This window comes from Meles meles, chromosome 6 (genome assembly GCF_922984935.1).
Source record: "Meles meles chromosome 6, mMelMel3.1 paternal haplotype, whole genome shotgun sequence".
NCBI lineage: Eukaryota > Metazoa > Chordata > Mammalia > Carnivora > Mustelidae > Meles > Meles meles.
The window spans coordinates 752,572-767,515 of NC_060071.1; the positions used below are offsets into that span (position 1 = coordinate 752,572).

General features: G+C 52.0%; 1 protein-coding gene across 1 annotated transcript in view; it reads right to left on the reverse strand.

Moving 5' to 3' along the window:
• Window positions 1-615: 615 nt before the first annotated feature.
• IREB2 (iron responsive element binding protein 2) overlaps window positions 616-14,944 on the reverse strand; it is a 41,012-nt gene continuing 26,683 nt past the window's right edge. The window contains exons 11-22 of the mRNA XM_046007410.1: window positions 13,344-13,460; window positions 12,192-12,351; window positions 11,412-11,547; window positions 10,280-10,364; window positions 9,803-9,959; window positions 9,190-9,314; window positions 6,964-7,068; window positions 6,721-6,863; window positions 4,565-4,712; window positions 4,356-4,478; window positions 2,449-2,634; window positions 616-1,752 (exon numbers count right to left, since the gene is read on the reverse strand). Coding sequence (XP_045863366.1) covers window positions 1,642-1,752; window positions 2,449-2,634; window positions 4,356-4,478; window positions 4,565-4,712; window positions 6,721-6,863; window positions 6,964-7,068; window positions 9,190-9,314; window positions 9,803-9,959; window positions 10,280-10,364; window positions 11,412-11,547; window positions 12,192-12,351; window positions 13,344-13,460 — 1,596 coding nt within the window. The 3' untranslated portion in view covers window positions 616-1,641. The remainder of the gene's footprint in view (window positions 1,753-2,448; window positions 2,635-4,355; window positions 4,479-4,564; window positions 4,713-6,720; window positions 6,864-6,963; window positions 7,069-9,189; window positions 9,315-9,802; window positions 9,960-10,279; window positions 10,365-11,411; window positions 11,548-12,191; window positions 12,352-13,343; window positions 13,461-14,944) is intronic.

The window sequence follows — 14,944 nt, forward strand, 5'->3', positions numbered from 1 at the left end:
CCACGGCCACGGATGACACAGACGTGTCCCCAGGCAGCCACCGCCTCTGCCAAGCAGGCAACAGGGAAGTTAACATTCGACTCGTGACTCTTCCAATTCATGTTTTCATGTGAATTAAACATACGCAGGACAGATACACGGGCATAACAACACATCAAAAACACAGCGTGAAAGTACCACAGAAAGGAGTCCAAAAAATTTGAAAGAAGGGAAATCATGTTCTCAGACTCCAGTCCACATGATTGTCTGAACACAGACTTACAGACTACTTTCCAGAAGACAGAGCCCATGAGCGCTTCTGTGCGGAGCTCTCAGCAGTCCACACCCCGGCGCCGGCGGATCCGGCCGTGATCCGGCAGCACAGTCCTCCCTCCTGTGCCACGCGGGCTGGCCGAGCCGCCGCAGCCCAGCTGGGTCAGAGGAAGCTCTCCCCATGGACGAAAATCTCTCTAACTAACCTTTTGGCTGCTAAGTTTGATTTCTTAATTTAAAAAAAGGCGTGGGACCTTCTGGAATTAATTTCCCAACCTTTTTCGTAACATTTGCCAAACATCTTGTTGACAGAACACTTGCTGCGGCGAACGGACGTGTGTGTGGACAAAGTAGGGTTTTCAGACAGCGACAATCTCAGTGTTTAATCCTGATAGTCGGCTTTGGTTAAAACAAAAACATAATTAATAGAATCATGCATCCCAGGTAAAATAAGGATTCAAAATGACAGAAAACTAATTTTAAATAATTAAGAAATAACTAACATTTAAAAAATGCTTAGAGTTGAGCAGCAACTACATTATTTAGGGTGGATAATTTAAAAGTCTAAAGGAAATCATTTTAGCATTTAATGATTGAGTTCTCTTCAGCAACTAGAGAAGAGTGGAATTTTGGTTAATGATACCTAAAATAAGAGGTTATAGGAAGCAACGGCATCACATCCAGTGAGCGGAATGACCGAATCCCGCAGCTAGGCTACCATCTGAGACTGACGGGAGCACACTACGGAACACGATGGGACACGTGTGTTCACACGCCCAAGCCCCGTGTCTGTGTGGGGAGGGGCCTGGGCCCAATGGGACATGAGCACTGTGTCTGGGGGAGCATTGAGCCCCAGCAGTTAGACAGCCACTAGGATCACCCCAGCTTCTATTATAAACTGTGAACGTCGACCATGTCCAGCTCAGGTCTGAAAGCCCATTTGTAAATCAGATTCCAACTTCCACAATTTTAGAGTCTAATCCAGCTTCCAATTCCAACCTGCTAGTCTTAAACCAACAAACAGTAGTATACAGTTTACAGGTGCAAAACTAAACAACTTCAGGAAGGTTATTCATGTAAGAATCTTCAACACAAGTTCAAATTCTGCCTTTATTTACAAACAGTCTGCTAAAATGCCCCATACGTAGAGGCCGCTCCACAGCACAGCTCACACGGTGATCCGAGCATTGTTAATAGCACCATTCGTGTATTATTTAAAATCAAAGATTTCATTTCAGTCCCTACGTTGATTCGTAACCATTTACACCCGCGGTGAGATCGCTGAGCGCACGGGACCATCTGCAGCAGCAGGCAGGGAGCCCCAGGTCCAGCACGAAAGGCTTTCCTCGCAGTTCCCAGTTCTGAAAGGGTATCCGTGGGGAGCAGAGGCTATGAGAATTTCCGGGCCACGAAGTTTAACAGTCCTCCGTGTCTGTACAACGTCACCTCCACGTCGCTGTCAAACGAAGCAAGCACGCTGAACACTTTCCCAGTGCTTGTCTTTAAACAAACAGAAACATCTCACGTGAGCGGCAGAATCTCCTGAGTGTCCCCGTGTTCAGAGCCTCCGTCTCCAAGCCCCAGGCCACCACCTGCCAGACTCCGCGAAGCCTCCTCCCGCCGTATCTAAGCACCGCTACCTCTCAACCAGCCTCCACCCACCAGCGCTGAGCCCAACGCAGGCCTCAAGCTCACGACCCTGAGATCACGACCCGAGTGGAGATCAAGAGCCGGACGCCCCTTCCTCCCCATTTCCAAGTGACAAGTCCCGTGTCACCTACGACACTCAGCCAAGCGCAGCGGACTCTGACCAGGTAGGGAAGTTCCACCCAGTGCTCATTTCCACTTTGTACCAACTGGTCAGCGTGTGAACATCGGCTACCCTTCCCTGCGCCCCTCCCAAGCCCCCCTGCAAACGTGTGCAGGCTGCATTCGAATCCCATGAGCCCAAAAGCAGCAGGCAGACGGGAAAGGTGCGGCCGCGCGAGCGGGGAGCCCACGTGTCGTCTTACTCCCGGGACCGAGTGTCTGCGTGTCCTGGGGCTCCCAGCTGCATTAATACGGCTTCATGGCAATTAAACCACAACGCACGAGCACTAACTCGCACAGGTGAGCGGCTGACGAGCACCCTTTCTCCTGGGCTGACACCCAGCTGAGTACACGGGACACACCCACAGACGAGAATCCGAGAGATACCTTCACAGTTAACGTAACTCCAGGAGACAGCTCTTCGGGAAACGCTAGAGAAAACGTTTCTCTGCCAGAGAGGCCCAAGGAATCTGCATTTTCTCCTGGAAGGAACTGCAGCGGAGCTATGCCAATTCCAATCAAATGATCTTTGTGAATTTTTTCGTAACTTTCAGCCAGAACAGCTTTCACACCCTGTAACAAATGTGCATTTTATTTCTCCAGTCAGCTCTTCAAAGTTGCTTTATCGAACCATTTTCAAGGGAAAAAATTCTACTCGTGGCCCTTCTGTAAAACTTCTTAACCGAAGAAGCATGCGGTCCGGGCGGTATCAGGGACCTACCGATGATTTCCCTGTTTCTCCGCTCTCAGGCGGCTCCCCAGCTGCTTCCACCCGCCCCTGCGCCCTGCAAGGCTGAGGCCAGCAACGCCAACCGGGTGGAGCCCCCACAGGGCGTGGCGGCCTGGCTCCAACAGGGCTCAGGAGGGTCTGGGATCCTGGCAGACCCACGCACATGCTCAGTAGCCCTCTCCATTGCCCTGCCACACGAACACAGAGAAGTGCGTCCCACAGCAGCGGAGGAAGTAGGAGACGGGGATTCTCACAGACTGAGCAGCTAAGCGACCCTGAGCAGACATCCAACGACAGAGACCATCAAGTGAATGTAGAGCAACAGCAAATCCTTGTTCTCTGGAGAAAACAAGCCAGAGAGGTTCCAGACCCACGTTTTCTCAACTGTCCCTACTGTCCTCCTACGGAGCCTTTCCCGGACGTTCTCCTCCAGCCACATCTTCCCCCTGCTGCCCGCCCTGCCGTTTTAATGCCGCACAGACTGTGCACCTGCTCAAGTACCGCGTGAGCATCTGTACTCTGTCCGGAAAGAGAGGGACACGCTGTGAGCACCCAGCAGTCAGTCCTCGGCCCTGTGAGCGCCATGGCCTGACGTGAATGGAGAGAAGGGATGCCCCGGACCGAGGGGGTGCCGGGCACAGGGGAGGCGGCGGGGGAGGACGTCACTGGAAACCAGCATGAAGTGCAGGTCTGCATCGCAGGACGTACGTGCAGACACGGACATGTAGGGCGCTCCCCGTCAGACAGGCAGGTTCCCGTCTGCTCGAACACATAAGGCCCCTGGACAGACAAAACCCAGCCGACATCCCCAGCTTGCAAGCAGCGCTTCAGTGTTTGACTAGACAGACACCTTAGGACCAAAGCCTCACACCTGTCTGTTTTAGACGAACTGCGAGAGAAAACGGAAGCTGTAATTAGTATCTCGGAGATAATTACTATCCCCGAAGACGGGAGAATCTGGCTTGTTCTGGCAGCTCCTCCGAGCACTCAGTTCTAGGGGAGACTGGAGACTCAGGGAGCGCGGAGTGTCCCCGGTCACCACAGCCAGGAGGGGTGCTGGCCGCCCGCTCCGAGCACTCCCGAGTGAGCGCAGGCAGAGGGCACACAGCGAGGGTCCTGACGACCCTCCCCAGTAGCACCTGCCCCCACTTCAGCAAGGACGCAGGTGCAAGATGTGCCTTCTCAGCAGGTGGCCAGGGATCATTACCTCCGCCCCTCGGCCCACCTGTGAGTCCGTGAACCCCCAAAAGAGAAAGTGAAGGGGGGGCGGGGGCAGTGGAATCCGCATTCCAGAGCGTCCGTGTAAGACTGGGGCCTCCTTTCCCTCCACTGTGCGGATTTCTTCAAGTGGGACCGACGGAGATCAAACCTAACCCAGAGCACTAGAACGTAACTACATCAGTACAAAATATTATACGTGATCCCCTAAAAAAAGACCCACCAATATGAGTTCCCATTCAGCATAAAAAATCCAAACAAGCAATGTAAGCTCTGACAGAATGTCACTGACGAAAGGAAATATTCAAACACCAATTTTAAGAAGATAAAATTGAAGCATCAGTACCAGCAGATACGGCCCTTTGGCAGCCCAGTCTCTGGAATTTCCTGAACCATATTTCTTCCCTGCCAAGATGATCAGCGGGACACCTTCCTTCTGGTACAGCTCAGCCGCCTCGAACACATCAAGCTGTGGAGCGAAAGCAAACAGGAGCGTCTTCAGCACAAAGCCGGGCCCAGAGAGCGACTGCCCAAACGCTCTGTGCACAGCCTTACCGTCTGTCCTGATGGGAAATGAATTGTTTTGGGAGCTGGTTTTCCAAGAAACTTATTAAACAGCTTGATATTCGCGAACGTGCCTCTTGTCATCACCGCGTCGTTGCCTCTGCGGGCCCCGTAGGAGTTGAACTCGCGAGGAGTAAGGCTGTGAGGAAGTCGTGAAGCTGGTTTCATTTCAGATGGAAAACCTCCACACGGTACTGGACCCTAAAACTCACTCAAAAGTACTCTCTTTATAACGGAAAATTCCACACACACACAAACGTGGAGAAAACAGTGAATGCCCAGATGCCTGTTTCTTCCGGAATTTCCCCCCAGGAGACAATTCTGAAGCAAACTCAGGTAACGTACTTTAACTATATTTCTCTAGAACTACGAACTCAAAAATACTACCTAGACAGGGGGGAAAAAGTCACAATTTCTTCCGATCAGACAGCCAGTCAATAATGGAATCAGTCATTCCCCCCAAGAAGCACTGGTTGTCTGTACAGGCTTCCCTGATGTCTGAGGACAGAGCACCCCTAGGCAACCTTTCCCCAGTCAGAACAGCATAAAGCGAAGAGTGTCCACCCCTTTCCAGAAATTCACATTGTGCCCCTTGGCTTTTACCAAAATGCTATGCAACACCAGGACCCTCCTTCAATTTCTTTCTGACTCAGCGCGACCACGAAAGCGCAGCGCGAGGCGACTTGGCCCACAGGAGGCCCAGCGCCAGGACAGCGGCCGACACGGTCACCTGGACGGGAGGCTGCTCTTCACCGCCGGCCTGGGCACACCACACACGACTCGGAGGCCCAACAAGCGAGCACAAGCGACAATCAGGAACCAATGCTGACCAGTCTCTACTTTGGTCTTTTCCGCAAAGGCAGTAAGTTCTCTAACCTGTACGTTTAAGCAGCTTACTTCAGGACAAGCCTGAAGAGGGGTTTTAAGGACCCAAAACACATCCTGACTGATGAGAACTAAGAGATCTGTCCTCAGACGTCAGAACCCGACGGCAGTTACCCATTTGAGAAGCGCGGGGACTGTTTCTGGCAGATGCCAGGTCACAACGACGACCACGATGAAAAGCATTATAAATAAAAGCCACGTGTGTGACAGACTCGTTCCCATCAAGTTATAAGACAAGGAATTGCTATTAGCAACTTCTACCAAAAAGGGTTTTAAATTCATACCAGACTACAGTTAACCAGAGAAGACACTCAAACACGAACTCCACAAAAGCACCGACGCGACCGTGAGCAGAGCGGCACGGCCACACGTGCGACCGCGCCGCTGGGCCCTGAGCGATCTAATGGAAAGGCGTCACTTGGAAAACGCCCCCCTAAGTCCGTCTCTGCTGTCCACACGTCTCTGTAACAGAGCAGCTCCACACTGCCCATCATGCAGAAACGAGGTCAGAGCTTTCTAGGTTTGGAGTTCTAACTCCCACATCAATCATGTTTACATCATGTTCTAAGTTTTAGGCTCGATGGGCGAAAATTCACTGTCTTCTGATGGACACAGACCAAGCTTGGTCTCCCGCACACACGCTGCAGTCCCCAAAACACACATTTAAATTCTGCCCTCCGACAGCAGGAACCATCAGGCTTCCCTCGGTAGGTCAAACAAAGCTGACTTTTCAATAAAGTCGCGTTAAAAAGAAAAAGAAATCTTGTTTCCAATCTACAAAGGGCTCAATTTAAAACAGCAATTTCCATTTCTAAAGTTATAGGTAAAAGCAGGTACCACGGGAACACCAGTCACTGCCGCGGTAGATTCAGCAGTGACCAGACCGCCCGTTACGGCAGCCCGTACAGCCAAACCCCAGCCGCCGCGGGGTACGGGCGCCAACCCGGCACACCGTCGGCAATCAGGTAGAACTTCGGACTCCCCAGAACCGAATACCCTTGTGCTGACCAGAATGCTTACCCAGAACTTCCAGCCGGCTAGCACCTGTTCTGTGTCCTACACGTGACCTCCTCTATTCCGACAAGTCAGCCAGAGAAAAGAAAATGCTGAGAACGTCACAAGAAGAAAAAATACACTTACAGCCCTAGACTGTGTTTATCAGAACAAATCTGAGCACAGGTCGGTCCAAGTCGTTCACATTCATGCTGCTCAAGGGTCAGTGTACTGGGCAGGGAGAGTGACCAGGGGCCCCGCGCACCTACCCTCTGTTCGTCAAGTACTTGGCGGCAGCGCTGCTCCTGGCGATGCTCCCAGCGGGCGATATGTGGTCTGTGGTGACCGAGTCCCCCAGAAACAGGAGGACGTGCGCGTTTTCAATGGGCTGCAGGGCACCTGGCTCTTTGGTCTACAAGGTACAAACCGTGAAAGGCTTTCACCCTTCCTGAAGTTTTTTTTAGTTCCTAACAACCTCAAAAAAAAAGATCAAACGGTGAAACCACACTTACAAGCTTATCAAAAAATGAAGGACATCTGATGTACGTGGACTTCAGGTCCCAAGGAAACAACACCGAGTCTGGGGCTTCCAGGGAATTCCAGCGCTTGTTTCCCATCTGTGAATGGGAGTTTGGTTGATGAACAAAAGAAGAAGATAAAATGGAGTCAGAAAAAAGAGGCTTATGAAAACGTTCAAGGGAATTAAAAAGTCCTCACGTTAGCAGGACCCAAAAACAGGCCTTCTTCATTGGGAAAGGAAGATAGCACATTCTAGAACACTAGGACATTGTTGGGACAAAATAAATCAAGATTTGCTCCTCAAACTCCAGCACTAGATCTTCATGAATACACTGAGATTAAGTTTTAATATAAACTGAACATAAAAGATTTTTAAAAATCCAATGAAAGGGTCAAGGGTTTAGAAGAGCAATCCACGTAGCTACAAGGAGGTCGTGCTGTGGGCTACACGGTCACTTCCAGGAGCGCGGCTGGGAGAAAAGCCTCTGCCGAGGTCAGTGTGCGCACCCCACACGGTCCTCCCTTACACTCCACACCAAGTCTCGCCCCCGTTCCACACCGCCACGAAGACCCGCAGCCCAGGCCATGGCCACCTCGCACACAGGACTGCTCAAACCAACTGGCCCGACTCTGTGTGTCCTTCTTTTTATTTGAATTTAATTTTTCAAATTTTATTTTAAATAGATTCCATGCTCAGCGTGGGGCTGAAACGCATGACCCTGAGATGAAGATTCCCACACACAAATGACCACGCGGGCCAGGCGCCCCTGCCTCCATCCTTTCCACCCTGGCTTCCCCCACCACGTCCTCCACGTGGAGACAGAGCCTAGCACGCCTCTGTCTGCGGCCTCGAGGAGGCTCCCTGTCCCTTCCTTCAGGACTCAGCGTACTCACGGCCTAATCCTGCTCTGTGACGTCAATCCCCACATCTCCCCAGCACTGGCTCCCGGCACGGCCCCCACTCCCCGTGTGCCAGCCACCCCGCTGCCCTCATCGAGGGTCCCTGCGTGAGGCCTTCATACGTTTGCTCTGCCCGGAAAGCCCTTGGTCCAGGTGTACAGAAACTTCTTTAACTCCTGCAAAACCGGGCTCAACACACATCCTGCTTCCAATAGCCTCCATAAATCTCCTCCTCAGATTGTGGTCATCGGCTCTCTCGACCACTCTGCAGTTCTCCACGGCGCCTACCACTCCTCAGCATGTCATGTAATTTACGTCACAATTCTGATTACAGGTCACTGCCTGCCTCCCCCATCAGGGCTTGGTTTTTGTTCACGGATACATCCCAAAACATCGAGCAGAGCGCCCCGCACATAGCAGGCGCTCGACAAACACTTGCTCAGTGAATACCTCCACGACCCTCATACTATGTTCTCAGTTTTGTTTCAGAAAATGCGAATAAATGTATTTGCTCACAGGTGCACAAAAACCTCTCTGGAAAGATGCGTGAGCAAGGGATGTGCCTGACGGCCTCTGGGGAGGTAAGGCAGGCAGACGGGGGCAGGAGGGTCACGCCACGCTCGCTCTTACTTCTGGACTTTCAGCCATCTCAATGGGAATAACAAGGGTTATTTTCTATGAATTCTGCCCACATTCACGATGCTTGCTATATATTTTTTTTAAGATTTTTTTTAAACATTTTGTTTATTTGACTGAGATCACAAGTAGGCAGAGAGACAGGCAGAGAGAGGGGGAGAAGCAGGCTCCCCGCTGAGCAGAGAGCCCGATGTGGGGCTCAATCCCAGGACTCCGGGATCATGACCCGAGCCGAAGGCAGAGGCTTTAACCCACTGAGCCACCCAGGCGCCCCTTGCTACATATTTCTAATAAGTCATTAAGATCATGTTTTTTTCCCCTGAAGTCCGTATCTGAGCGAAGGAGTGAGCGAGAGAGCACAAGCAGGGGGAGTGGTAGAGGGAGAAGCAGACTCCCACCAAGCAGAGAGACTGATGCGGGGCTCGATCCCAGGACCCCAAGGATCATGACCTGAGCTGAAGGCAGACACTTCACCAGCTGAGCCACCCAGGTACCCCTAAGATTGGTTTTAAATACTCTAAGCTATTCTCCTAGATTATTACAGATTCTAAATACAACATGATTATCATTTATTATACACTGTATCAAAATAATGTGATTTTAATTTTTATTAAGTTCCAAAAGACACAGGAGATCAACAGTGCCGTTTACTAAAGTACTTCAGAAACAAGTGAGCCTCTTACCTCCATCTTCTCTTTCAGTGCTTTAAACATCGACAGTATGACACGCTCTTCCTCCGTCCGATGGACCTCCTCTCTGGTGGGCCAGATGTCCTGCAGGTAAACACTCTTGCCAGTAGCGTCAGTGCCTGGAGAGAACGTTGTGACATCAGTGTTAGTATAAAAAGTAATTCCTTCCAGGGGCGCCTGGGTGGCTCAGTGCTTTAAGCCTCTGCCTTCGGCTCAGGTCATGATCGTGGAGTCCTGGGATCGAGTCCTGCATCGGGCTCCCGGCTCAGTGGGGAGTCTGCTTGTCCCCCTGCCTCTGCCCCTGCTGGTGCTCTCTCCCTCAGATAAATAAAATCTTTAAAAAAAAAAAAAAAAGTAATTCCCTCAAGGTATTCCCATGTTTTCAAAAACCTGTCCCAGAAACCAAGTAAACCAACACCAGACTGCAGTGGGCATAAGCATCTAAAAAAACGAAGCCCTTGTACATTCTATATTTTCTATATGAATAAAAGATAAGGTTTCTTGAAATAATTCAAAGAATAGACGGTCTAAGAAGCATTTCAGAAATACAACAAGTTCTGGAGCGTAGAGCGTGTGTGGGTTTGCTTGTGTAGTGACAGAAGGATACCTAGAGGCTCCGTCTGGAAGTCTATGTCCACCGTGCCCGCTATGGCGTAAGCCACCACCAAGGGTGGGGAGGCAAGGTAATTGGCACGAACACAATCACAGAGACGGCCTTCAAAATTCTTGTTTCCAGATAAAACTCCACAAGTAACCAAATCACCCTGAAAAAAAAAATACACAAATACACATTCAAGAAATGGTACAAATTTGGATCATCATATACACGCAACCTCAGATATTCCACACCCGAGGGAAGACAACCGAAAAACTGACCACCGGTTATTAGACACGGAACCACCAAATCCCGTGAGCAAACTAGTTCACTACGTCACTCAGGGATTATTTCAAGGATCTAAAAATGATTCTTCCAATCGTTTTAAGATTTACTCTTCCCAAGAGGGTCAAGGACCACCGAAATATGAACGTGCCCGTGGTTAGCAACAGAATACGTGGTTAAGAAAATCCGTTTAGACGTCTTTACCTGTTTGACTGCACTGAGAACTGCTTCCGACAGGGGCGCCGTATTCCCCACACATGTTGAGCATCCATAGCCAACGATTTCGAATCTGCATTTGGAAAAACAGACGTGATCGAGCAGAACGTCGTAACGTTTGTCAAGGAAGGGCTGGCCTGGTCTTTCACTGCCATCCCCGGGATGAGCCGCCTGAGCGCACGCACGGGACGCGCGGGTTAACCCTCATCGGTCTGTCTGGCTGAGCATCAGGCGTGTCGTCGGGACTCAACACGAGAACGATGACACGGCATCCCTGAGGGGGACGTGGTCGCCTAAACCCGACGCACAAAACCTGCAGGCGGCAGAGGACAGCTCCCCAAACAGCCACGACGACCTTTACGGACACGGTGCTTCCCCCAGGCTTAACGCAGCGGTGACAGCGACACCAAGGCCGCAGAAGGGGCTGCAGCTGGGGCTGCCAACGCGAGCAGACCTCTCCGTTCCCGACCAACCAAAACCCCAGAGGAAGCCCCTGACAGAAGTCCCAGATGGCAGAACTAAGAAATTACAGGCAGAACTCTCAAAATTACTTGCACCCACTCTTCTAAAAGCAAAAAAAGGTTTTGTAATTGTCCGTCTTGCAAAGGAACTGAGGTTAACAGGTTCCAAAACACGCAGCTGGCATCAGCTCTCTCCTGAGTCCGTAAGAAATGGGAAAGTCAGTTTCTACACAGTGTGGGGACAACTGAACCCGTGTTTGACAAACCCGGTAACCTCACAAAGCGTCAATTAAGACACTTTAATCCGTTAATGGCGCAGCCTGTCACATTTCGATCCTTCTGACAAGTGACCTCCACAACTCCGAGATGGCCACTGGCTGCAGCCACTCCCGTGCATCTGTCCTCACATCTGTCCGTACCTCCGTACACCACAGGCCACCCTCGAACTCCCGGGGGTCAACACGCTGCCCTGCTCCTTGGAGCTACCCAGCCAACGGCTGCAGCTGGGGAGGGCTGAGGCCTCAGGTCGTGTGGCCGTGGAGAGGCGACAAGTACAACAAAGCCAACTTTTCCTGCCTTCTCTTGGCGCAGGAAAGCCTCCAAAGCAGCTCCCGGCGCTGCTGAGTCCCAGCGCGCGCCGAGAGCAGCGCCTCACTCACCCGAGCTTACTGAGGTACGGCAACACACCACTGGAGCTGAGGTAATGTGTGACCATCCCGCTGCCCGGAGACAGGCTCGTCCTTATGTACGGTTTCACCTGCAGGCCGGCGGCCACGGCCTTCTTAGCCAGGAGACCTGCGTGGTCAACAGGGATGCGTTAGGGTGCGCTCGGAGCTCAGTCTCCAACTCGTGCAAGGGTCGAAGCCCAAACGCGTCACTTCACACTCACTATTTTGTCCATTTTACTCTGCGGGTGTTTCATTTAACACACACAGGACTAACTGACACACTAGCCTTCACGCTGAGAAGTCGGTGCAGCCTGCCGTCACGGCCTCACGCCACGGCGAACGGGGCCGCGCCGCTCGTCTGCACACGCACGGTGCGTGTCACTACCCTTCCCAGCGCCATCCTCACGGCAATTCCACAGCGCAGACGGGACCTTAGACGATGCACGGTGTCACGTCCGTGCAACGCAGCCCTGTCACAACCCTTCCGTCCGATCAAGAGGGCTGCTAAATAACTACTTCTCGATTTAGGGAAGCAGATAACCTAAAACGGACGGATGCGTCAACTGTAATAAAACACATTTGCCTTCTGCGGAATGAAAACAAGTAACGTCAATCAAACTCGGGCTCCTTAAGACCCATTAAACTCTCAGAACGTCTCTCAACATCAAGCACAGACCCGTCTCTACGCACGATCCAAGAAATAAGGGGAGTGTGGCAGGAGCGTACAAAGTCCCTGAGGACAGGGAAGAACGGCCGTAAGGGACAGCCTACCTGCGGCAAGCATGACAGACGGGTTACAGTTGTTGGTGCAGCTGGTGACCGCGGCCATGACCACAGAGCCGTGAGCCAGGGTGTACTCACTGCCTTCATAACGAATAGAGACGTTATCCTTCTGCTTCTCCGCTGCAATCTGGAAGCCTTTAAACCCCACCTACACAAACACGCACACAAATACAGACATTCTGGGAATGTGCAGAGAAACAGACTAGGAGCTCTGCCTACACACGAGCGCTGCTGAAGGTCGCGACACGCGGTCATCGTAAGTCGGCTGGCGCAGGAATGTGAATGGTCGCGACACAAGCCTGCCGGTGTTCTGAACTCCCCAGGACCCGGATCTTACCGACTCTGCGGCTGTCTGTTCGATCCTACGGACCGGGACTCTCAATAGAGGGCACAATCCTGGCCCTGCTCCAGGGGCAGGGAGGGGACTGGGGTGCGGAAGGCAGGGGGCAGGACTGCGGACCGGGAGCCCCGTGCTCATCAGGCTACTTTATTCCTGCACGACAGGACGGCAGTAGCAACAGCAAACAAATTCCAGAGAGAGGCTCTGGAAAGAGCACCAGATCCCAGTTCTCAAGATAGCAAGTGTTTCGATTTTAGCCACGATGCTCAGAAAGCTCAGACCCTGAAAGTCAAAGAGGTCACGCCGTTGTTCAGGTACTTTGAGCAGACGTATGGGCGTGAGGGCAGAGCTCGCTCTTCATCAGGGCGGGGGTGGGGGAGGGGGTCAGACGTTGACCACAGTGTAGCCTAGCAGACCCCTCTGCGACCACACCAGAGAGCTGCGACCATGTGCAACGACCAAGTGCCTGAAACCAGGCCACTACGACTCCAGGCATGATGTACATCTGACCCTCCCAGCAGCCTGGGGAAAGCGCCAAACGACTGCCCGGCTTCAGACAGGAGGGGGTTCGGGGGCCGATGGGGTGTGCCCCACACTCGAGAACACAGCAGCAGCCCGAGTCTAAGCCCGTGCTGGCCTCCACCACTCAGCACGAGAAGTACTCGGTCTTCTATCACTCAGCACGAGAAGCACCCGCCCTCTGCCCCCGGCACCAGAAGCACCCGCCCTCTGCCCCCGGCACCAGAAGCACCCGCCCTCTCACTGCACACAATAGTCACTGACAAAGGTGGTGTGGTAACCTTTTCATTCAAGCAAGCTTGGAAATCACGTTTCATGTCCGTCACAGCGACTCTATCCTGAGGTCTCTTCGGACCGCTGACGGAGGCAACTATTGAGTTCAGATGAATCCGGATCACCTAGGAAACGAGGCGGCGAGGCAGACAAGGAATGAGAATTCGTTAGGTACAGAGTGTAGCAGCACCACTTCCTGCAGCAGAGTAAATACTTCCACACGTGTTGTAACGGTGACCTCCACCCCCGGAAACAGACTTTGAAACAATCCCAATTCATCCGTGAAACAAAACAAACACTCGCTAATGTGAGAGCAGCAGATCAGCTTGCAAACTGCCCCAACACGAGCCGTACAGTCTACAGAGCATTTTGCTCCCGATTCTTTTCCCTGTTGTCACCGATGCCTGCTGATAAAGCAGATGCCTGTGACAGCTGTCAGTCTACTGCCCCTGTGCTCCGAAGTCACCCCTCCCTCGTCTGTGACGAGGGGGGTGGGTTCAGGAAACCCTGCTCCTTCTCCGGCGTGTGGGGCACTAAGTCTGGCTACACAGGGTGCTGGAGGGACATAGCAGAAGGACCCTTCTCTTCCCGGTTCCAATGTGCCTAGCTGGCCAGCCTCCAGCAAGGCCTGGGCTTTTTATTCCTTGGTTTTAAAAAAACCATCTTAAAACCCAACCTCCCAGCTAGGTTTCTGTGTATTTCTTCTGGCATTTCCACCATTTTCCTCTGTCTGTTTTATGCGGGTATAAACAGATGAAGTTTCTCTCCACTACGGGCTTCCCGATACTCCAGTCCTGTCGACTCTGACCCTGACTGCAATGCCCGCCAGGCTGCAGCTTCACTTTATGGATCCGCCAACCCCTGTCTTTGCATCTTAATGAGTGTGCCTTGCAATCAACGTCCTGGTAGGTTCCAGTTTTATTTCTTTAATCTGGTCAGGCCTTTAATAAGCAAATTTACTCCTTCTTATTATACAATGTGAGAGTTTTCATTCTTCTTCTTCTTTCCCCATCTTTACAAAGTGGACAAAGCACTAAAATAAAGAGCGGGAAGGGACCAGAAAACGATGAGTCAAGTTAGGGATCTGCCCGAAGTCTACACAGACTCCGGTCGCTACACCGGTCTGCACCACACCCGTGCCTGCCCACCCGTCCTGTGTGCCTCGGGCCAGGCACCGCTCCAGGGGCGGGAGCTACAGACCATGACCAGCTCCTCCCCCGGGAGCCTCCTTGCCTTCTTGGAGGGAGGAGAGGCAGGCAGGCACAGAAGTACAGTTCAGGCAGGGACGCACGCTATAAGGACACACAGCCGGCGCAGAGAACGACTCCCCCCAAAAAACAGCTAACAGTTAACTAGACCTTCAACAATACCCAGTGGCTGGAGATACCTAACACACTCCTAGAAAAAGAAGATCATGAAAATTCAAACTTCCCTGAAAGTGAACTTTACTTACTCCAATACAAATTTCCAACAGGTAAATACTAGCCTAGATCCCAGCATACCTTACATAACCGTAAACTCCTTTCATGACACCTCTCTGCGACATGCTAACCAGATGCAGGTGCCCCCAGGACAGACAGGCACATCCCGGGGCTCTTATCACAAAGCA